This window comes from Spermophilus citellus (assembly GCF_964194105.1).
Source record: "Spermophilus citellus genome assembly, chromosome: 14".
In the NCBI taxonomy this organism is placed as follows: Eukaryota; Metazoa; Chordata; class Mammalia; order Rodentia; family Sciuridae; genus Spermophilus; species Spermophilus citellus.
Genome location: NC_138194.1, coordinates 67,886,364 through 67,912,241, shown reverse-complemented (window position 1 = coordinate 67,912,241; position 25,878 = coordinate 67,886,364). Strand labels below are relative to the sequence as shown.

Here is a 25,878-nt window from a genome sequence, read left to right as displayed (position 1 = left end):
TCAATGTAAACACATGTTATTAACTACCTTTTAAGTATCTGCTTACCTGTATGTATCACTCAATGAATTATAACTTTATTTAAGAAGAGGTAAAAGGACTGTGCTCATCCTTTTGTTATAAGTAAATATGTATTAAAGACAACTATCTGATCACCTGCAAATGACCTTTTAATATACATAGTGAAAAAGAACACCAGACTAGAAGAGTTACAGTCTTACTTCAACTGCTTAACTCTGATAGCAACAGCTGACCATCTGTAAAATGTGTCCTTTATTCTTTTCTTCTGGACTAGAAATGATCTTGACAGTCTCTCCCCCTCAATATTCTTCTACACAGAATTAGCAATAATAGCAAAATCTTATTTCAAGGATAACTAGCAATTAATAAGACAAACTGATTTTTAAAATGCTTTTACCCAATTATTGATAGTTTTATTTATTTCTCCTTTCCTCTTTATTTAGTGGTTGTTTATCACCCTGTCAGAGGGTTTGGGACGTGTCACACTTATCTTCCCTCAAAGATTATTCTCTAAGCTTTATTTGCCTTTTACTAATTTGTTGTTTCAGATGGTCTCACACTCATCTACAGAAATGAGTCCTCTTAAAATTTTTGACTTTCTTCTTACTGTACCTCTGTCAACTCTCATCCAGTTAGCTCAAATAAATGTTTTCTTTCTCAACCTGAATCCAAAACTAATCCTAATCCAAGCTAATAATCATGAATTATACGTCAAGCAAAAAGGAAGGAAATGGCTGGAAATAAAGATAAAAATTTTAAAAAGATAAGCACTGTCAGTATCTGATGTGCTAGAAATGTTGACGAATACTTTTGAGTGTCTCCATAAAACATGTTCATATTACAACAGTCTCCTAAAACTATTTTTACTTGAAGTAGAACAAATTTAGAAATTATTCAAGTTTACAGGTTTTTAAGTCTTCTTTTAAGGTTATTATTTCTAGAATATTAATTCCTATCATTTTCCATTACAAGTTTACAGATGCTCTTCAACTTATGATGAAGTGACATCCCACTAACTCATCACAAGTTGAACATTACAGCTTAGCAACGAAGTACAACTAGAGAGAATCTGTGGTTTACCCTGGTGATCAATCACATGTCTTACTGAGAGCTGCAGCTGACCGTTACTGCCCATCATCACAAGACAGCATTCCAAGAAAGAGAACCATATCCTCTAAATCATTATTGCAAGCAAAGACCAAAGTTCATAATAAAAGTATGGTTTCTAATAAATGCATATCACTTTGTACCACCATAAAGTGTTGAACCATCACAAATCATGGGTCATAGGTAATTCAAATTCATCATGGGTTTAACAAAAAAAAGAAAAACAAAAGAATTTTTTGAATTAGTCTTGGATTTTAATTCTAAAAATATCTTTGCTTCTATATAAAATGCATTCAAATTGTAAGAGCTGTTTTTCAAGGGAACACTAGATCACAATACATGGAAGGTTTTCTCTTTTTGTATTATAACCAATGGTTGACCAATACAGTAAAATCTTAACTGTACCTCAAAAGGAAAACATTGAACTGCAACTAGAATACAAATTATACTGGAAAATAAAGGCACATTAAACATTTCAGTCACCAGTTAGACTGAAACTGTTAAAAATTAAAGAGAAATGCAAATTATGCTATCTTAAAAATCTTATATTTTATTCAGGTACATATAATAAGACCCATAAAGAATTTTTAAACTGATAGACTGTGGCTTTCAGAGCATATATTCTTTAAGCATGAAACTATTTTTGAACATGAAACTACTTAAGTAATAAGGTTATGTAAGAATCATTGTGCAAGCATGCCTTGCACCATTGTGACCTATAAATAACTTAGCTGAAAGTCAGTACTTTGTAGAAGAAATAGTTATAACATTTATTTATGTTACCAGAAAATATCAAATACCACAGAAAAATATACCATGAATGGGAGCTGATTCATAATTTTATTAAATGTTGGTAAATACTGCTAGAAAATAACTTTCAATGAATAAAATACATGAATATAATAATACATGAATATATATATGCACACATATATTCATATGCCCCTAATGAGAAAATTTTACAAAACTATAATTTTATTCAATATAGCTTTACTTTTGTTGTTGTTTTACAGTGCTAAAGATGGAACACAAGCATTTGCACAAGTGAGGGAAGCACTCCATCACTGAGCTATATACCCCTAGTCCTTAATGTAGGTTTTTATTTCTATTTTTTCATACAAGTTGTTAATATGAACACTTCCTTATGTAATATCAAATATTTTATTGGCTAATTTCTTTTTTTAAAATTTTTTTAATATTTATTTTTTAGTTCTCGGCGGACACAACATCTTTGTTTGTATGTGGTGCTGAGGATCGAACCCGGGCCGCACGCATGCCAGGTGAGCGCGCTACCGCTTGAGCCACATCCCCAGCCCTTATTGGCTAATTTCAAAGAGGGACTTCTAGGGATATATTCTGATCTATTTCATAATTTTATACTATTTGACAACAAAGATGACTTGTGATTTCACAAATGACTGAGATAAATTTCCTTATGTTTTAAATATAAGTCTTTAAATACATCTTACATTATCCCCTTAGAATTGAGTCTTAGAACCGGGATTATAAAGAATCAGAAATTTTGCTAAATTGATTTGTGGAGACTATATCAATTCATACTCCTATCACAGTTTTATGAAATTGTTTATCATACAGATTTCACAATCTTCGATTTTATCATTTATTAAATATCTGTCAATTTCATTCCTTATTATTGTCCATTTCTTTTTTTTTTTTAAATATTCTTTTTTTTTTTTTAGAGAGAGAGTGAGGGGGGAGAGAGAGAGAGAGAGAGAGAGAGAGAGAGAGAGAGAGAGAGAGAGAATTTTTAATATTTATTTTTTAGTTTTCGGCAGACACAACATCTTTGTTTGTATGTGGTGCTGAGGATCGAACCCGGGCCGCACGCATGCCAGACGAGCGCGCTACCGCTTGAGCCACATCCCCAGCCCCTATTGTCCATTTCATTGACTTCTAACAGTTTGAAATTTTTTCACTGTTTTGGTTATTTTCCCATAGTGTATTTGTATTTTTGTTATTTTATTGTTTGTCTATAACTGAGTTTTCCACAACTTTGTCTACTGTATCCTTGCAGAGATTTCCACAACATTTCAGATTTCCATATTTTAAGTGAAATGAAAGCAGAAATTTAATCTAAGGAGAAACTAGAATTTCCACCTTTTTACATTCAAGGAAAGGCTTCAGATAATTTAGATAATACTTCACTTTTAATTATCACACAAGATAACTACGATATTTTAAATGTCATAACAGAATGTTAGCTCTAGGAAGTTTGGGAACCCCTCTCTCTCATGGGTATTGGAGGGGGAGAGAGAAATCCTTAATGCTTAAGCGGTGCCAAACATACAATAGGTATTCAAATATTTGTTGTATAAATTCCTTTCTCAAAGCACTCTAATAATTTAAACACAATATTTACTTAACAAAAAAATAGGCTTGAACATTTTTTTATTTACTTAACAAAAAGCAAAAACAAAACCAAAAAACCTTATTCTGCCAAATTAAAATACTGACAAAAGGACTGGCTGAAGGAAACTTAGTATGACAAGATTTCAAAAGCCCAACTCAAATTAAGATCTATACCAGAATTATTCTACAATTAATTGTTCCTTTGAAAATGAGGAAACTCTTACTTCATCACTGCCCTCTGCCGGTGGTATTATTTCCCTTTATTTTTCCCTGCATGCCCTAAACTGTGGCTTCACAACATTACCTCAGACCTGCCTGTAACTACCCCAGCTAAAAACAGCCTAACCACCTGGAATTTAGTGTGGTTGTAGGAAATAAGTTCTGCTTCAGTTTAAAGCTCTGCATTGTTTACAGCATACACTTTTGGGTTGTCTGAGTCGGATGCTTTAGGATTCTACACTTTTCAACAGCCTTTGAGCTATTTTATACAACAGTAGGTTGTAGGTTATGGACAGCAATACAAATTTTTTATTTTTTCATAATTATCTTAAATTTTTAATGTTTTCATTAATACAGTATACTATATATAATCACTGTGACACATTCATAAATGCACAGAATAATTTGCTCCATTCACTCCTCAGTATCCCCCCCACTGTCCTCATGATCCCTTTCTTCCACTCTACTGTATGTCCTTTTATTTTTTTTAATTGGTGCATTATAATTATACATAAAAGTGAGATTCATTGTGATATATTCATACAACCACATAGAATAATTTGGTCAATTTCATTCCATAGTTCCTCCCCTTTCCCTCCTCTCTCCCCTTTAATCCCTTCCCCTACTCTACTTTTCTCCCATTTTTATGAGGTCTCCTTTTTAAAGAAAATTTGTATCTCTCTCCAGATTCCACATATGAGAGAAAACATTCAACCCCTGACTGTGTCTAGCTTATTTCACTTAGCATGATCTTCTCTAGTTTCAACCATTCACCAACAAATGAGTGTTGGCTGAGTGTAACTTCATTGTGTTTATACCACATTTTCTTTATTGATTAATCTGATGAGAGACACCTACTCTGGTTCCATAATTTGGCTACTTGAACTACACTGCTATAATCATTGGAAAGCAAGTATCACTACAGAATGCTGATTCTTCTTTTTTTTTTTTCCCAAGAATGCTGATTCTTGACCCAAATAAATTCTGTCAGGTAGAAGTGCAGTTGACCTCCCTTCTTTACTCTTGGAAGAAACCAGTTTTCCCATTTCCAAGTTTATTTTAGTATGATTTATAAATGCCTGTTTTTCCCTCCCTGTGTTCTGCCTATCATATCTACCTAGTTCACTCATTAACAATGAGTTAAATAAAGCTTTTAACACTTTTCCATTTTATAGCTTTACAAGTGTCATGAGTTTACCTTTAAAAAAATTGTTCCTTTTTAAAATTTTTTTAATATATTTTTTTAAGTTTTCGGTGGACACAACATCTTTATTTCATTTTTCTTATGTGGTGCTGAGGATCGAACCCAGCACCCCACACATGCCAGGCGAGTGCACTACCGCTTGAGCCACATCCCCAGCCCCCAAAATTGTTCCTTAACACACTAAAGCCACACTAATTTTTCCCCTAATTTAGAAATAAAATGATAAAAACTAAAGACCTGTAGACAACAGGCTATGTTCAAATGGCAATAAAATAAAATACATTCTTTGGACCACTCTATATTTGCTGAAAACTTATCATGTTCTAGTCATGGCTTTTGTCCTCAGAAACTCCCAGTCTCAAGGGGAAGGAATCCCATAAACAGTTACAACTGTCTGCAGTGTGATATCATCAAAGTGTCATGGCAAAATTTAGAACGAAAGAAGGAAAGGAGAGATGGGGAGGAGGGGGAGGAAGAAGGATGAGGAGAAAGAAGGCCAAATGTCAGAAGGAAGTGAAAGTAAAACAAACAACCCCCCCCCCAATATCCCCATATATGAACAACTAACTCCTGTTACTTATTTTACAACAATGGTGTAAGGAATGGTTCCAGTGTGTATTGTTTCAACTAAAAGGGGTACAAAAGCTGCCTGTGGAATAGGGCTTCCTCAATAGGGGACAGAACACTAGGAGAAGGGGCAGAGAGCAAAGACAATTTCATCCCCAGATTTTGTATGAAAGCCACAAAAGAGCCAACTATAAAATTTGGACAGGATCACAAAGTTAGTTTTACTGAACCTTAAACACATAAGCTAGGACTTACAAAACTAAACAGTTACCTACTAGACTTATATCAGTTTCTAAAATATAAAGTGAGGTAATAATAACTTTTTGATCCATATAAAATATACTTTAGATAAAATATAAAATATAACACATTTATAGTTAAATTTACTTATAGCCCATTTTCAACCTAAATATTTCTTCTATACAATTTACTACTTACTAATGAAGCTACTACTTATTTACTTTTAATACCATTTTACTTTTACTATGCAAACAGTTTCTAAAAAAACCTGCCAAAATTTTGACCTTGTGCTGTAAATGAAGGAAACAACTGGTCACCCACAAGACTCAAAGGGTTTCTTTCTATGGCTTCCTTCCAGAATCCAGGATCATTCAAAGGAACAAGTAAAGTAATTTCCTGTTTGCTATTGAAACTGTTGCTAACTCCTGGAATCATGGCTTCCAGGAGACATTTCAGTGTGGAAGGAGGATTCTGAAAGTAGTTGAAGCAATTTCTACTTATATTCAGAAATACATACCCACTGATTTATCAAAATAACTTTAAGAAAATGTAAACTGGATCAGGATATGTTGGAATATAGAGAACAAGGAAGGAAGACACTCGGATAAAAACATTAAGTGATTAGGGTACTATTTCAGACAGAATAATACTAAAATTTTGCACTATGTTTTACTGTACTTAAGAATACAGTATTTAGGGCCTGGGTTGTGGCTCAGTGGGCAGAACGCTTGCCTAGCATGCATAAGGTACTGAGTTCGATCCCCGGAACCACATAAAAATACACAAATAAAATAAATACATTGTGTCCATGTACAACTAATAAATAAATAAATAAATAAATAAATAAAATTTTTAAGAATACAGTATTTAACTCAATCTTCACAACAATCCTATCTTCTAGGATAAGAATATCCATTTTCCACAGATGGAAAAAAATCAAAAAGTCAAAAAGGTTGACTTCCTCACAATTATATAGTTTACAATGAATGAAGGCAAACCCAGAATACAAACCATTCATTCACTCATTCTGCCATGGTTATTTATTTCTATGTCTTCAATATATTCACAATTACTTTACAGTAGAGACTCTAAGGCATCATTATATTTCTACAGATGAAAAACTTGAAATAAAGTTTTTGCTGGATCAATGAGTGCAAAAATAATGAATAATTATACTAAATATGCACAATAAAGTATGAGAATAGCAAAGAAATACTGAAAAAGTAGTCTTTAAACAAAGAATTTGACAATCAACTAAAACACAAAGTAGCTCCATGACTGCCAAAAGAAAAAATATTTTTAACATACATTGGCTTTAATATATACATTTAAATACATATCTGTGTTAAATACAAAGTCCCTTAATTAATATTATAAACTTTCATTTCTTATATTTGAAAATATTGTGCTGCTTTCATAATAATTTGTTAAACTTTCTACCAAAAAAAGTTATAATCAAAATGCTTGACAGATATTTCACCAAAACATTCATGATGTGTGTATATATGTGCAAACATGTACATGTGTGTCTCTAAATGAAAAAAAATAACAGATTTTTAATAAGTAATTAGTACAGTAATAGTCCTGTGCTATAAATGCAGCAATCTCAAAATGCTATATCCTGGTAACCATTATAATCCTTTAGAAATTGTTTATATTATGCCTAGAAATCACATTGTTCATATATTCCCACAACTAGTTCATATGGTAAAGAGATCAGTAAACTTACTTTTATGCGTAACATCTTTAACATTTGCTCCCCTTTCCGTGCTTGTGATTAAATGTAACATTCTGAAATCTCAAAGTTCTGAGAAAAACATAAATCCTTGTCTCACAGCTGCTGTTTGACTCTAGAAACACATGCATTTTCTTTTCAAGCATCTACCATCAAAACTCCCAAAGGGCTTGGACTGGAGAACACCTGCATCTCTTCATTTAGTTTCAATAACAGAGTCCAAACTCCAAAATTACAAAAATAGACCCTCTGTTCAGCTGTAGTTACATTTTGCCCCTAATTCCCGTGAACAAAAATGCTAGGAGCATGAAATCATTCAGGCAAGCTCTGTCATCAAGAGGATAAGATTTTTTGCACCAGAAGCCCAATGGGAACATGATAGAAAACTGGCAACAATTACAGATAAAGTACATAGTAAAATCCTCAGGGAAGGGAGAGGAAATGTAATAAGATAGATGGGTATAATTTTTACACATTTATGCCCAAACCACAAATGTGAATTGTCTTTAATTGCTACAAGATATAAGCATTCTTACTCATAGGTTCTGTCAAAACTACTAAAAACAAAACTTCCAAAGCAATCCATTTAATTCTACATCATGAGAATTTTTTTAAACAAACAGGCATTTCCTATAAACTGAAATTTGCAATGCAAAATGCTATTTGCATTTTAAAATCTCTGTAGCAATTAATGTTCTAACCAACCAACATTTAATGGTATGTGTTTGATCATAGTTTTTTTAAATATTTTTTAATTATACATGAACACAATATCTTTATTTTATTTATTTTTATGTGGTGCTGAGGATTGAACCCAGTGCCTCGAATGTTCAAGACAAGCGCTCTGCCACTGAGCCACAATCCCAGCCCTTTGATTATAGTTTTAATCAAGAAAGAGAACTACTAACCAATTTAACTGAATTTCTTGAGACTAGATTATAACTTTCCCTTTCATTAAATGACTAAAAGTTCCCTATGTTTGGTGACTAACATCAAATTATTTTTTATTTATAACAACACAATAAAGTTGAAAACAGTATACTTTGAGAATTGATGGCACTTTTTTTAATATATATATATATATATATATATATATATATATCTTTTTTTTTTTAGTTGTCAATGGGTCCTTTTTATTTATTTATATATGGTGATGAGGATCAAACCCAGGGCCTCACACATGCTAGGCAAGAGCTCTACTATTAAGCCACGACTCTAGCCCTTACCTTTTGAGCACTTTTGAGGAATAAGAAGATTGGCTTAAGTTGTCATTCGTTTTCAATAATATTTTAAGAAAAGCATTTGTTTTACATTATTTTAAAATAGCATCATAATCAACTAATTCTGTTTTTTCTAATCTTATTAAGAAAATGATACTTTTGAGTTCTACGGATTAAAAGAAAAAATTAACATGTCACTTTTACAAGTAACTAGTCAACCAAGTATTTTTAAGTATGTCATTGTTTTTAATGGGTAAGCAAAATAAATTAGGTCAAATTTCATAGGAATAAGTATAAAAATCTTTATATACATTCATAAGCGAATGTAGACATATAAAATATAAAAAGATGCACTAAAGTAGTTCACGTAAAAAAAGACCTTTCTAATAACGCATGAGTTCAAAACAAAACAAAAAACACCTTATGCTTTCTAGTAACACATGAGTTCAAAACAAACAGCAACTAATCTGAAGTCTTCTATACAAATCTAAGAGGTTACACTATACTTTGTGTTACATAGAAGACTGTGTTAAATTTTGGAGTATTATTTTAAAAGAGACATTTTCAAACATATAGTGGAAATAATCAGAATGGTGATCAATATATCTATGGGAAATGATTGAAGTCAATTTATGATATTTAGCCTAGACTATTTAAAGTTGCAAAGCAAAAAACAAAAAAACAAAACAAATAAAAGAAAAACTCCAGTGGAACATCAATTGTATTGAAGACAGAAAGAAGGAAGAATTGAGCTAGGGCTAAACTGACCGCATTAAAAGGTAAACAGTTCGATTATAAATTAAATGGTGAATAATGGAGTAGGAAATAGGGAAGAAAAATTATACTGAGTTTATTTTGAAATGAGTTAGTCACCATTCAAATATCTTTATGAAAACAGCTAAGAAGTAGCTGAAATTTGGGAGTTTGGATCTCAAAAGAAAATATATGGAAAGAGATAAATTTATAGTTGGTTGCTAAAAGCAGAAGTGCTGATTAGACCATCCTAAAAAAAGAAGAGGATCAATACATAATCTTAGGGAAACAAGATGTCCTATATTTAAGGAACAAAAAAGAAACCCTTTGGGGGGAAATAATGAAAGAAGAACCAAAAGCAACACTGTTTTTGGTGTTTAGAATTGTAAGGGGCTTAAAATTTTACCCAACCACAATTTCATGAATGCTGTAGAAGACATGACTCCTCAGTCAAAGACTGAGGACATTATTTACATTATCACAGGAAGCAACACCAGGATCAGCATATTTCTATCAACATCTTTGCCCCAAAGTTCTACATACATGACAGCACAAAGATGTGTCCAAATCGATATGGTGAATTACAGAATATATGAACCCTGTGTTGAGGAGCCAAATGTTTTATGATGGGCAGTTAAGCATGCCTTCCTTGGCTGCAGAGGTAAATAAGGACTTATCTTCCAACTGGAGAACTGTTTCCTAACACATGGAGGCCAAGATAGACTAAGGTTTGGGTATAGGAGTAAATGCTAGTGACTGAAGAGAATGAAACAAGGAGGGGAAAAAGAACTAAGAGAGATGAGATTTGTCAACTATATTTAAGGCTGATATATTATTTCATATCATCAGTAAAAATAAAAGAAGACCAAGAAATGGAAATTATAGTCCAGTGAACAAATATCCTAATAGTAATTAGAATTATTAACAGAGAAAGATACTAGTGGATAATTTCTCCAATGGTGGTTACATGCAGAAGGACAAGGAGGAAGACCTATGGGGGTGGGGGAAGCTAACATGTATCAAGAATTTATACAGGGCACAGTGGTGCAAGCCTGTAATCCCAGTAGCTGGGGAAGATGAGACAGAAGAATCATGAGTTCAAACCCAACTTCAGCAAAGCCCTAAGCAACGCTGCCTGCCTCTAAATAAAATATTAAAAAAGGCTGGGTATGTGGCTCAGTGTTTAAGCGCCCCTGGGTTCAGTCCTTGGTATCAAAAAAAAAAGAAATTAATAATTTATCCCTTGATCCTCTGTCATAAATGTTCATTCAGTTATTCATTCATTCAGCAAATGATCTCTCAAGCATTTCTTATATGTCAGGCAATGTTAAGAGGCCCTGCAGATAAAATGATAAGCAACCAGAACTCACTCTGGAACTCACTATCAAATGGTACAGACTGTATAATATATCCTGTCATAAGAGCTATGAAAGAAAAGTACAGTGAACTATGAAAGAACGTTAGCAGAGATACTTAATCAAATTGGACAGGAGGGGAAAAGATAAAAGGATTTTGAGGGAACTCTTCCTTGAAGAGGTATATGTTAAGATTGAGCTGGCATTAAACAGATATATAAAGGGAAAGGATAGTTGTAAGAATCAAAGGCAGAAAAAAAAAACAGGATATATAAAAGCATAATCACCACCAAGAGATTAAAAAACGTGATTTGGAGCAAAGAAAGATAGGGAGTCTCTAACACTGCCTAAGCAACTGAAATAATTGCTTCTAAGTTCTTTGGATTCTAAGATGATAGTGCTTCCTAATAATTTTATATTCCTAAACAGTAGACACTCTAAATTTTATTTATACATTAATGCCATAATTAACAAAGACTTTTTGGCAAAAAGAACATGGTATAAATCATAAAATAGAGCACATGAAGAAGAACCAAAAGACTGTATGTAAAAGGGAAGAAAAATGTTTAGAACTTATTTGAAATATTTTATATAAATCAATTATAGTCAACAAGTGTTCCACCTATGAAGGAGAAAGGCATTTACTTCACTATTTGACTTCTAATATCTATACAAAAGTAAGAAATGTTAGTGTCATTAAATGAACCTCCAGAAGAATAAACATGAATTGGGTTGGCACAGTCCCACTGGAGCCCACTGCTCCTTCACTGTAACCAGTCAGTCAAGTGCAGAAGGCAATCAAGGGGGAAAGAGGGACAAGTACAAAGGGAGTTGCTAATACTTCAAGGACAAAGCAATGTTGTGATATCATTAGAGTGTGGCTATTCTGACAGTGCTTATTGTAAAGTTAGAAAGAAACTCCTCAAAGGTAAACACTTTTTAAGACTAGGGGGTTCAATGTTTAGTAATGTGGATCCTAAAGTTAATAGACAAAATGTTAAATAGCCTAAGAAGTGAGAAAATGTTATAATCTGAAGCTTCAAGTTCTATTCTCACTTGCTAGGCACATGGATAAGTCATTTAACTTCTACACCTCTATTTCTTCCTCAATAAAACACAAATATTTGATAGGCTTAACACAACCTTGTTGTGTAAATAAATAATTTACACAAAAGTTATTTTTAAATTATAAAAGTATTTTATATTAAATTCAACTAAAATTCATGAATTTTCTATCATATTATTTCCAAATTCCCATCAATAAAGCTGTCCATTCCCACACAATCTGAAATCCCCAAAGTCTGCCTGACAGCTCCCCTGAAAATTCACTTCTATATAACATCACAACATTTACTAGTCCCCAGTTATAATTTCCTCCGCTTCTGTGTGGGAACATACAAGCACAAATTGCCTGCTGTCTTCCACATGTCATGCCAGTATCCTCGATCCTCAGAAGATAATCAGTATGATCATTAAATTCTACAAACCCCTGGGGAAAAGTTCACTAACATGTCCCCTTGACATCTATCTGCTTCTGAAAAGACAGCAAGGGTAACCTATGCTTCCCTTAATTCTTGATCTAGAAGGGTTTAACTATTCAGCCCTTCAGTGGCAGGGGGTGGGGGCGGGGCTGTGCACCACTGGTGGCAGAAGGCAGCAGTACTAGGAATTGAACCCAGTCCTTTTTGAGACCTGGTATAGCTAAGATGATAAGGCTGGCCTGAAACTTGTGATCCTCCTTTCAGCATCAGTAGTAGCTAGGATTACAGACCTGCACTATGGTGCCCAGCTCCTTTAAAATTAAAAATCAAGGAAGACTCCCTCATTCCATAAGATGTTACAGTCACAAAAATGAAAGAAAAACAAATATAATCCTTGCTTACTTGCTCATTTATTCACTCTGAGAATACTCTCTGCTGAATAATATTCTAGGCATCAGAAATACAGCAGAGATCAAAAAGAAGAAGATGGAAATTCCAGCACCAAAATAAAATTCTGACAGCACAGGAAAAAGGCAACAAGACAAACTGTATAGTAATGTATAGTGCAGTATCTTACAGTAGACTATGATAACAAGTAAGAAAAACTAAATAGGGAAAATAAATATCAATATATATGTGTATGTTTGTAAGCACAGGCAAAAGACGGGGAAAATTATATGAAAGTGCTTGCTAAGAGACTAATATTTCATAAAATCTCGACAGACTATTAATAAATTACTTCTTTATTTGAGACTTATTTATGATTTGCCTATAACATCAGCCATACACACAAAGATACACAAAAGTGTGCACACACATTCATTCTTCCTCCCTCCCCCCACACCCCACTCCTCTATAATTTAAATCTTGTTGCATGGCATAAGATTAATCAAGTTCTTATTAAAACTGGCTTTAAGAAAATACTATGAGCTCTCTAAACCATATCATAAATACCTAAGCTACAAATGTGTGTGGTAGTTCCAAGGTGGATGGAAAATTTAAATTTAAGACTGCCCTAAATAAAATATTTTAACGTAGCTTAAGTATAAGCACTTTATAATTTAGGATTAAAACATACTCAAAGTAATATTTTCTAAGCACCATATAAATAATTACATTATAATTTTACACAATAATTCATAAGCATCACCAAACCAACACTAATATTGAAGACTAGGTGAATTTCCTTACCAGCAAGACAAATTATGTAACTTTACCCTCAATATTACAGATACTTTTCTTATACCAGTGTACTTTTAGAACCACATAAAAAGTAAAAAAATGAAAATACAACTTTTGTGAACCTAGGAATGCACTGAAATTGCAAATAATAATATGAATATTGTAAGAAGAAACACATTTAAATATGCTGAACTCATTATTTATTCTGTTTATACAGCAAAAAAAAAAAAAAAAATACAAACCCTAGCCCAACTCAGGAGTATGGCAAATTCAAATAAGATTTGTACATTCTCAGATATAAAACTTACAAATTTATGGTCTGGTCATTTTGATGCATATCTTAATAATTTGGTAACCTAAACCCAAAACCTACTAAAAACTACTATGTGGATAATTATATAAAGAAATTTAGTAAACTGCATATTTAAGAAACATGATTAAATATACATTATCAAAAGCAGTATATTTAAGCACCAATCTCTTCTCCCCAGAATGAGGGGAGGCAAGCCACATTAGCCAAATGCAATTCATTTTCTGTTTTTTGTAAATAGCATTACCTTGGAACATAATCATATCCATTCATTTCTGTCAATAGTTATTTTTGTGCCACTACAGCAGAACTTAACAGTTGAGATAAGAGATTATAAAGTATAAAAAAGCCCAAATATTAGCTATATGGCCTTTTCATAAAATATTTACCAATCTATGAAGATAGGTAAAATCTTCTATCCATAGCACAGTAGTGGTATGTGTTTTGGCCTCATCCTAACAACATTGTTTCCTTAAAATTCCATATCATTCTCAATAGGACATTCTCAGACTGGCTTTCCAAATACTGCTTTCCACTTTCTAATGTGGATGCCATTCAGCTACAAGTGATACTGCAACAAAACTTACCTTCTCAATATTTTTTGTATTCCTGAATATGTGCATTCCTGCAATGCTTTAGTATTTGCCTTCAAGAATCATTGTCTACTTAGTTACAAATAGTTTTATACTTTCTACTTTGAACTTAGTAATGTTTAACATACTCTGTATAAACAGCAGTACTAGTTGAATATGTTAATGGAATTATACCCTTAAGCAACTATTTGAAACCATTCACTGGCCAACTAATTCTAAAGAAACACTCACACCCTTTACCCTAATAAGAAACCTCTATAGCAATATTTCCTATTTCTAGCATCAATAACTGACTACCTTTGCTTTACTAACCACATACTGGCGAACTGAGCTCAAGGTTGATGTAGGTCTCTACCTATCATACCTTCTTTCTTTCCTAGTCTTTATTGATCTTTCTGATATCACTTATCAACATAAGAGGTATGGCTATGCTAATAAGAGTTGAATAAAATGAAATTTATTCTAGATAAAGTACCACTAGGAAAAAATGTAACTCTAAGAAATGATATCATAACATCTGATAGACTTTGTTTTTCTATAAATATGAACCTGAGGTTAAGAGATATACATAAAGCTAAATTTTCTCATTGTTATAAACACATTTCAATTATCAAAAATAATACAAAAATGAGCTGGGGATGTGGCTCAAGCGGTAACGTGCTCACCTGGCATGCGCGGGGCGCTGGGTTCAATCCTCAGCACCACATAAAAATAAAATAAAGATGTTGTGCCCACCGGAAACTGAAAAATAAACATTAAAAATTTCTCTCTCTCCCCCCTCCCCCCCTCTAAAAAAAATAATAATACAAAAATACTTCATCTAAATTTTGGAAAAGCACAATCGCAGAGACCATCCCAATGAACACAAATTACTTCTTTTAAAAAGCACATTTTTTTAAAAGCCTTTCTGGAAAAGGAAATGCAAAATGAGGGAGTAATGACAGATTTGTACTTACCAGAATTATGGCAGTAGTCCATATATTGTGGAACTTGGACTGTGAAGGCTATCAAATCTGGAGCTAAGAGAGATTCTGGCTTTCTACTCTCATTGAGCCACTTGGTGCTATGAAGGTCTTTAGTGTCAGAAGGACCCTGAAGTAAGGGAATCAACTTCTCTTTTCCACTGTCACCTGAATAGAAATATTTATTGAAAAATATTTATACAAATATTTATTGAAAAAACAAGAGCCAACAACAAATCGTATTGAGTGAAATATAGCAGTAACTTGATAATGTTTTATACCAAAATATCAATTATATTTGGTAACTTTAGCTATAATTAGTTATAAAGAATTGGTCTGATAAAAGCATTTTTAACTCTTTGTAATGAATACAGAATAAGTTCAGAACACTTTGTAAAAGAAAACAACATGAACACATCATCTTTTACAAAATTAATAAAATCTTTACCATAACAAACTTATCTTGAAATTTAGTTTGTGCTAAAATAATTATGCATAATTTAAAAAGTAAATTATGAAACGAAACATTGGGTGAAAGCCAAAGTCAATTATTAGACTAAACTTAAAGACAACTAGTTTTGTGTTTAATCCTACCAGAGCAACATTTTAATTTAATGTTTGTCACATATAAGTCCTAATTCCCAAACAAAGCTTAAGCAAATATTCCTTCAAGTTTTCTCCCTCATAAACATTCTTAAACTACAGAAGTATTTTCTCCTTAAATAAAAATTAATTTGGTAAAAGTCAAGAAGTGTCATCCTGGCACTATTAAAATTTTTCAGTAAAGATGATTTTAAAAAATTAAAACCTTTGATTCATAGGAACAATGAGTAAATTCTTGTTTCAATAAAGCTCCTTGTAAAATGCAAGGCCAATTCTCCTATACAGGCAATAAAGTTTTACACGGTCCAGCTGCACATACCTGGGGCTTTGGCACAAATTTTTATTGATCCCATGGTCCCAGAGGCACATTTGACCAATGATGTGCTGCAGTACTTCAATTCAACATTCTGGATTGAGCCCTCAAGAGTTGGCAGGGGATTCTTAGATTTCACACCTAATAAAAGAAAACTGCAAATGTACTAGCCGATTGAATTTAAATAATTTTTATACTCCTTCACCAAGGCATTTAAACTTAATTATACTTTAATTATCTACCTCAGATGTTCTTACAGTGTTTGTTTTAGGTTTCAGAGTTCAATGTTTAAAAGGTGAAAAGATGCAGTTTTAAATAAATGGGATGAACTCTCATAACTCTACTTATGCAGTCAGCTCTTGATAAGTCAAGGATGAGAAAAAGTAAATGTACAAATATTTACTTAAAAAACAAGAAACATTTAAAAAATAATATTTGGCTTTAAAATATGCAATATGATTTTTCTTTTTAAAACAAATTTAACTTATGAATTGAGTTTCATTTTGGCAGGAGCACCTACACAGGAAACTACTGCGGTAAATAAAATGTCTTGGGCAGATGCAGTGTGAGACAGAAACAAAACAGGTCAGAAAAGTTCTTAGGTTAAAATGTAACAACTTTATAAGCAGAATGGAAGCAAAGATATTTTTACCAGGTAACCAAAAAGGTAGATATTAACATCTTTACTGCGTGCTGTTCAAGTGAAGATAATAATTACCATTATTTAAAAATAAAACAATAGTGAGAAAACTTTTGAAAGAAAGAACATCATTTTGGTCATAAAAGATAGGTGACTATTATACAGGCAGACAAACATATAGAACATTATTCTGACCATACTAACAAACACTAAAATGATGAGAATGATGATGACCTCTAAACAATTAACATTCCCTCAAGTCTTACTATGTGTTACACATACAAACTCATTCAATTCTCAGAAAAGGAATATAATAAAATGATAATATGCATATTATCATCCTCATTTTACGGAAAATGATACAATGGATTAGAGGAGTTTTTTAATTTTTGCCTAAAGTACTATAGTTAGTAAGAGAAACGGCAAAGCTGTTTAACAAGGTCTAATTTATCACAGAAAACTTTTGCCTATTTTCACAAACACCCAAGAACATAATTGTCTTTTCTTCCCCATTCTACATTTTGACTTAATATACAATACTAACCATCATATTTGAGGATTCTTTGACTATACAGGAACAATTAAAAACAAACTTTCTCTGATATATTAAAATTATTCTAAAAATCTTTGATCTCAAACTTAAATGTACACAGAAAGACCCATAAACTCTCCAAGAGATTATGACAGCGTATTCCTGAGAAGTAGCCCTGGAATATATGATTTTAACACACATACTAAATGATTTGCAAATGGTTATCAGCTACTCTTGAAAAAACAGCTTCTCACATACTAATTCTAATTCTAATTAATTGGCTAATTTTCATTTGGTAATAATATATTTGTGCATCAACTGGTAGCTAGTTTCCAGTAGTCTAGGCCAGTGTTCTATGTAAAGTAGTACCTATCATCAAAGAAGGAATACTGAATAGAGATCTATCACAGAATTCAATGATTCTATGAAATATATAAAATGGTATCTAAAATGCTGAGTATTTATGCATTTTTATTAAGCATTTTTACCAGTCTTGAAATCATGACTTGAAAAACGTAATATCTCAAAAAATTAAATAATGCAATAATACTCATAGTAGTACTAGTTATCATGACATCTAGGCTTGAGTGCCATGCAGTATGCTTGCGCTCTCTCTCTCTCTCTCTCTCTCTCTCTCTCTCTCTCTCTCTCACACACACACACACACACACACACACACACACACCCATAGGTAGCTATTAAATATATATATAAATGAAGGCTTACAGAAATATAGATTTTGCGATTTTGCCAAAGACTTGAGTCATAAAGTGTCAAGGCATAGTTCACATTTGCTCTTGTAAGAAAGGATGCTGAGCTACCCTACATATTTACATCTACTGTGAATGCAGGGAGTTATAATCAGAGGATGCTCTAATCACTGTGCTAAGGATTAAAGGATACAGAGCTGAATAATATCTTCACCTCATTCAAGCCTCACAGACTCTCAATTTACAGATTTTTTTTCAAAAATATAGGAAATCTATAAGACAATCAGGAAGCTACTAAAAGATTCTCTAAAGAGTTACTAACAATGTTTACAACCAAAGAATTCAACTAGTTTTCAGTGTGTGCAAAAGAATATGGAAATAACAAATCTTTTTTAGTGATTTTATGATACTAGTGCTTTCACAGTTTACAAACCTTAGGATTCTACTTTAAATCATGAATGAGAGGAATTTGTTAACATCTCATGAAGGCTATGTGCATACTATTAAAAGAAGTAGCCTGATAGCTCCTCTGATGAGAATCTTGTATACCTGTATGCAAGGCATGTTGGTTTAGACTAACACTGTGAAGATTCTCAACCATTTGCAAACCATTTAGTATGTGCAAATCATTGAGTATGGATACAAAAATTCTTAACAGAATTCTGGAAAATCACATACAAAAACATATAAAAAAAGATACTGCACCACAATCAAGTGGGATTCATCCCAGGAATACAAGGTTAGTTCTACAAATGGAAATAAATAACTGTAATTCATCACATCAATAGACTTAAAGAAAAGAATCATATGATCATCTCAACAGATGCAGAGAAAGAATTTGACAAAATACAGCCCTACTTCATGTTCAAATCACTAGAAAAACTAGGGATAGTAAGAATATACCTCAACATTGTAAAACCTATCTATGTTAAACTCAAGACCAACATCATTCTAAATAAAGACAAATTGAAAGAATTCCTTCTAAAAACTAGAATAAGACAAGGATGACTTCTTTCACCACTTTTTTTAAGATGGACACAATATCTTTACTTTAATTGTTTTATTTATTTTTATGTGGTGCTGAGGATCAAACCCAGTGCCTCACGCATGCCAGGCAAGCAATGTATCACTGAACCACAAGCCAAGCCCCTCTTTCACCACTTTTACACAACATCTTCCTTGAAAATCTAGTGAGAGCAATTAGAAGAAATTAAAGGTATAAAAATAGAAAAAAAAGAACTCAAAGTATTACTATTTGTGATGACATGATTCTATATTTAGAAGAAAAAATTTCACCAGAAATTTTCTAGAAATAATAAATGAATTCAGCAAAAGTAGTACAATATAAAATCAACACCCATAAATCAAATGTGTTTCTATACAACAGTGATGAATCCCCTGAAAGAAAAAATATTAAAAAAAACTACCCCATTCACAAGAGCCTCAAAAAAACCCCAAAAATATTTGGGAATCAATATAACAAAGAGGTGAAAGATCTGTACAATGAAAACTACAGGACACTAAAGAAAAAAACTGAAGAAGACCTTATAAGATGGAAAGATTTCTCATGTTCTTGGATAGGCAGAATTAAATTATCAAAATGGCCATTCTACCAAAAGTGTTATACAGATTTGATGCAATTCCTATTAAAAACCCAATGACATTCTTCATAGAATGAGAAAAAAGCAATCATGAAATTCATTTGGAAAAAGAAGAGACCCAAAATAGCCAAAGCAATCCTTCACAAGAAAAGTGAAGCAGGAGGAAATCACAAGACCAGACCTTAAATTATACTATATAGCCATAGTAACAAAAAATGGCATGGTATTGGCACCAAAACAGATACTAAGACCAATGTTACAGAATAGAAGACAGAGACAAACCCAAAATGAAAACAGTTATCTCATTCCAGACAAAGGCACCAAAAACATAAATTTGAGAAAATAGCCTCTTCAACAAATGGTGTTGGGAAAACTGGAAATCCATATGTAGCAAAATGAAAATAAATCCCTATCTCTCACCCTGAAAAAAAAAATCAACTCAAAGTAGATCAAAGATGTAGGCATTAGAACAGAGACCTGAGCCTACAAGAAGAAAAAGTACACCCAAATCTCCACCAAGTCAGTTTAGAAAGTGACTTCCTTAACAAGACTCCTATAGCACAGAAGTAAAATCAAGAATCAATAAATGTGATAGAATCAAACTAAACAGCTTCTTCACAGCAAAGGAAATAATCAGTAACATGAAGAGAGAGCCTACAGAATGGGAGATCTTTGACACCTGCTCCCCAGGTAGAGCATTAATGTCCAGGATATACAAAGAACTAAAAAAACTTAACACCAAAAAAACAAATAACATAATCAATAAATGGGCAAAGGAACTGAATAGACACTTCACAGAAGAAGAAATAAATTTATTGACAGATACATGAAAAAATGTTCAACATCTTTAGCAATTATAGAAAGGCAAATCAAAATAGCACTGAGATTCCATCTCCCTCCAGAATGGCAATTATTAAGAATACAAGCAACAATAAATGTTGGCAAGGATATGGGAGAAAAGGTATATTCATACATTGCTGATAGAACTGCAAGTTGGTGCAATCACTATGGAAACCAATATGAAGATTCCTAAGGAAACTTGGAATGGAACAACTATTTGACCCAGTCATTGCACTCCTAGGTTTATACACAAAGGACTTAAAATCAGCATACTACAGTGACACAGGCACATCAATGTTTATAGCAGCTTAATTCACAATAATGGAACCAACCTAGGTGCTCTTCATCAGATGAATGGATAAAGAAACTATGGTATATATACACAATGGAATATTATACTGCCTTAAAGAAGAATGAAATTATGGCATATGCTGGTAAATGGACAGAACTGGAGACTATTATGTTAAACAAAATAAGCCAATCTCAAAGAATTGAACACTGAATACTTTCTCTGGTAGGTGGATGCCAATTCACAATAACTGCGGGAAGAACAAAAATAATGTGGACTAGACAGAGGGGAGTAAAGGGAGGGGAGGAAGTATGGGGATAGGAATGATAGTAGAATGAATCTGACATTATTACCCTATGTGCATACATGATTACATGACCTGTGTACATCATACATAACCATACAATGGGGAAGTTACACTCCATTTATGTATGATGTCTCAAAATACATTGAAGTGTCATGTCTAATAATAAAAAAAATTTAAAAAAAGTCAGCTCTACATTGTTATAATCATTACATTTCTCAGATATTTTTAAAGTTGAGTTTATAATAAAACACATTATTGTATCATTTCTCTTTAAGAAAGTCTTTGTTTCTAAAGAAATTTGCTTTCAGTGCCATAGGCCCATTTTTTAAAAAAGAATAAAAATTTTAATTCCCTTCAAGTAGTTTTACATATTGAAGAAGTAGTCTAGAAAAAATAATCTTGCTTTCCTTCAACTTCATTATCAAAGTGAAACTGGAAAATGCCCTAAATATAAGCATGAGAAAGGTAAGAGTGGGCTGAGTCTTACGTCTGTCCAACAATTCTGTTCAACAAGAATAATACTCTAGGAAATTTGTGAAGGATAACCTTCTAATAAGGAAGAAACATGGTAAAACAAAAAGAGCCAAATTTTTGAAGATAAATAAATGTGGCTTGAGATAGGAAAAGGATTACTCGCCTACTTTGTAATTGACAGCTTAAAGCAAGTCACTGTTTATCATTGTTACTTGCCAAGGCCAAAATAACTGTAGTTACTGTTTGATATATTTAACTTAGAGAACTCAGTTGAATGTTATATAAAACTTAGTTCAGAAAAATGGATAAAATATTTGGTAGAATGTACAGATAGCTGTACATATATATAGCCTACAAACATCTCTAGGCTATATATGAGCCTGGATACAATAATAATTGAAAAAAGCCTTACAAAGGAGGGAGGGAAGAGCCTTAGAAACTACCCTATATATTCACACTAAGGCTGTTGTCAAAGTCCACTAGAGAAAGAGAGAATCCCAAAAGAACTACAACTGAAATGCAATTTTACAATATATTATAAATAAGTTTAAAATAATTACAAAGATTTATAATACTAAAAAATGCAAACTGCAAACTTAAATACAATACAATCCTTAACACAAAATAATGCATTGCTGTTTTTTCTCCTTCCAGTACTTTTCTGAAAAAGTACAATTCTTAACACATTCTTAGGCCTGCAGTGCTCCATTAACCCTAATTCTCTTCAAACCAACTGTCTGGCCTACCATATCTTCTAGCCTCACAGAAACCTTTCCCACTCAGTGTAAAGCCTCCATTGTTAAGTAATTAAGTTATGATTATTCCTGCAAATTAAAATTAAGAGATAAACTAATGAAAACGATCTATCACTGTAAAAATCAAAAATTAAGGAGCCAAACCTCTGTTCACTCCTTAAATTCCACCAAAAGATCATTAAGAAATTTTTTAGAGCCCTAAACCAACAAATGAAAATACAAATACAAAAGTAGAATGAGAAGCTCTTGATAAGGCAAAACCTGTCACCAAAATTTTGATAGACATTTTATGAACTAGTAACAAGTAATCTTAGCAAAACAAATAAAAGTGTCTATGAGTAACTGAACTAAGAATTAAGTAGATCTGTAATAAGACCTGGATAAATAAGAATTAAAGAAAAAAGGCAGTTAGAATGCAAGCAGGCAGATGAGGTTATAAAGATAAGGAGTGAGTGAAAGCCCATATAATGACCACAGGTCCCTTCCATGCAATATGCTTTCCCTTTATCCATGTAGTCAAACAACATCATCATATTCTTCTTGGTAAAAGACTAAAAGGCTCACTCTGGAGTCGTTGAACAAGGGACTCAAGGAATATGAGATAGAACCAAAGAAAGTGATGCTTGCTAAAATTGAGCAACAAATCTATATAGAATATACTAACCAAATAATGAGATCTCTTCTTTTACTCTGCTAGAACTCAAAGTGACAACCTTATAACCTGCAGGAGGGAGATTTTAAAAATTCTGGACAGTAGTCCAAGAAAGAGGAACCAAAGACATTGATAACTGATTCGTGCCCCCTAAACGAGGTGCATCCAATTCTCCTTGTTGAATGACACCAGCCATTCAACAAGCTCTAAGCTCACACAGAGGATCTAATTATTTAGTACTCCTTTCTACAATATGAAGGACCATAAAATACTATATGCAAATTACTAATGAAACAGGAAGAGATATTTTTTTAAAACACACATAGAGAAATTGAATTTGCAGCAAACAATGGTGTTTGTTAAATAAGTAAAAAGTTCAAATAATAATAATAAAAATATCTATCCCTTGAGAATAAAGAAAATAGTGCAAAAATAATTAGATGTTTCAAACAATAAAAAGAAACTCTTAAAATTAAAAACATGATTTTAATTCCCCTAAAATTAAAAAAAGACTGGGAAATAAAATTGAGAAAATTTCCCATAAATAAAAAAAAATCCAAAAAGACTGAAAATGAGAAATAACAATATGTGTAATCAGCATAAGCAATTTAATATCTGAAAAACAAAGGTTCTAGAAAATAAATGGAGAATACAATCAAAGAAATAGTTCAAGAATATTTCCCAAAGTCAAGGAATTCAAAATTAAAAGGGCCTACTATGAATCCAAAACAAATTTTAAACATACATATATAAATTCTTAAAACATTTACATCAGTATTAAAAAGCTCCTTAAAGTTTCTGAAATAACAACTGAAAAACAACCAAACTCTAGACATAAAAACATACAAAAGCTAAACAATTAAAATGGCATCAAACTCAATAGTAATGTTAAAAGCAAGAAGAAAACACTGCTTTTTAAACTCTACAGGAAAGTAACTCGAAACCTAAAAATCTATACACAACCTTCTATCAATCATATATAATGCTAAACTAAAGATTAATTCAGACAGCAATAAGAACGTTCATTCACCACTGATGGGAATACAAAATGGTACAGCCATTGTAGAAGAGATTTGGAAGTTTTTTACAAAATTAAATATACTCTCACCATATGATCCAGCAACTGTGCTCTTTAGTATGTACCCAAAGAATCCAGCAATTATGCTCTTTAGTATGTACCCAAAGGAATTGAAACTTATGTCCACATAAAAACCTGCACACAGATAATTTATGGCAGCTTTATTCATAACTACCAAACATGCAAGGAACAAAGGTATTCCTCAGGAATGTGAATGGGTAAACTGTATTGGATCCAGACAATGAACTACTAGGAATAAAAAGAAATGTACTATCAATACATGAAAAGGTACAAAGGAAACCTAAGTCCATATTGCCAATTTTTTTTAAAAAGCCAACCGGAAAGGATGTATATAGTCTATGATTCTAAATATATGACATTCTACAAAAGGCAAACTATGGAGATGCTTTGTAAAAGGATCAGTGACTGCCAAGGTTGGGGAGTGAGAGGAGGTTAAATATGCAGAGCACACTAGATGTTTAGGGTTATGAAAATACTCTATATACTCTAATGATGGATATAAATCATTATTAATCTGTCCAAACTCACAGAATGTACAATACTAAGAATGGATCCCAATATACACTAAAAACTTAGGTAATTATGATGTGTCAATGTAGGTTGAGCAATGAAATAAATGTACTACTCTCATGGGGATGCTGAAATGGAGAAGCTATGTATGAGTTGAAAAAGGAGTATAAGGAAAATCTACATACCTTGTTCTAAATTGTACAATGAACCTACATGGTCATTTTAAAAATTAAGAAAAACAATTAACCTACTTTTGTTCCATACCACATTATGATTCAATGAATGGGAATGTGAACATTTCTGGGTATAAGAAACCAGAAAATGTGGGCTGGGATTGTAGCTCAGAAGTAGAGCGCTTGTCTAGCACAGGTGGGACCTGGGTTCAATCCTTGGAACCACATAAAAACAAAGGCATTGTGTTGTGTCCATCTATACCTAAAAACTAAATATTTTTTTTAAAAAACAAAGAAACGAAACCAGAAAACAAATGTCTTTATTTGAAAAGTGGCAAAGCCTGGTCAAAACACTGAGAAATTACACTTTCTAGATACAGTCTGACAAGAAGATTCAAGAACATGCTTTGGCTGAAAAGGAAAGAATCATTATACTGCATGTATCTTAAAGAATAGGATTTCTGATAGTCTACCACAATGCCTCAAATATATATTCAAGTACAAATAATACCCTGATTCTTGACATTTTCATTACCAAATGTAGAAAATGGGAAAGATAAAATAAAAGTTAGCAAATCATGTCATTAATTTCTTTTCCCTCTAGCTGTCTCTAGAGCACCCCAGGGTTTCATCAAAACAAGTCTCCTTAGGGGTTTAGGTTTATTTTTCCTCCTTAAAATTGGCAATTCTTAAATTTGAAGATTTGCATTGTGTGTGAAGTTTCATTAGAAAAAAGGGTCTCTAAATATTGCTTCTTTTCTCTTTTCTCCTTCTGAGAGTTTAGAATACGGAATATCCCTCACTCTAATATCCAAATTTTTTACCTATAATTGCTATTTTACAGCACTGCATTTTGGGTATTTTCCTTCAAGTTCACTAATAGTGTCGTCATATGTATTTATTTTGCTGTTTAATCCAATTCAATAACTTCTGATCTTCCAAAGACATTAATTCTCTAGTCTTTTTTGTTATCTTGTACCTCTCATATTTTGCTTCTCTCATCATTCTAAACAAAGTCATTTCATATGCTAATTCCAACGATTACATTTTCTGACATTCTAGG

At 32.4% G+C, this 25,878-nt stretch overlaps 1 protein-coding gene across 11 annotated transcripts in view; it reads right to left on the bottom strand.

The window, feature by feature from the left end:
* Positions 1-25,878, bottom strand: part of VPS13B (vacuolar protein sorting 13 homolog B) — a 753,213-nt gene that overhangs the window by 498,741 nt on the left and 228,594 nt on the right. For 9 of the 11 annotated variants that reach the window (XR_014018703.1, XM_081265611.1, XM_081265610.1 and 6 more), the window contains 2 exons: positions 16,240-16,374; positions 15,312-15,485 (listed from right to left, as the gene is read on the bottom strand). Coding sequence is in view for 10 of the 11 variants with exons in the window: in XM_081265611.1 (XP_081121737.1) it covers positions 15,312-15,485; positions 16,240-16,374 (309 nt within the window). In the remaining variant the exon portion in view is untranslated. Of the gene's footprint in view, positions 1-15,020; positions 15,097-15,311; positions 15,486-16,239; positions 16,375-25,878 lie in introns of all 11 variants that reach the window. The other 2 variants (XM_081265602.1, XM_081265603.1) reach the window with 1 other exon arrangement.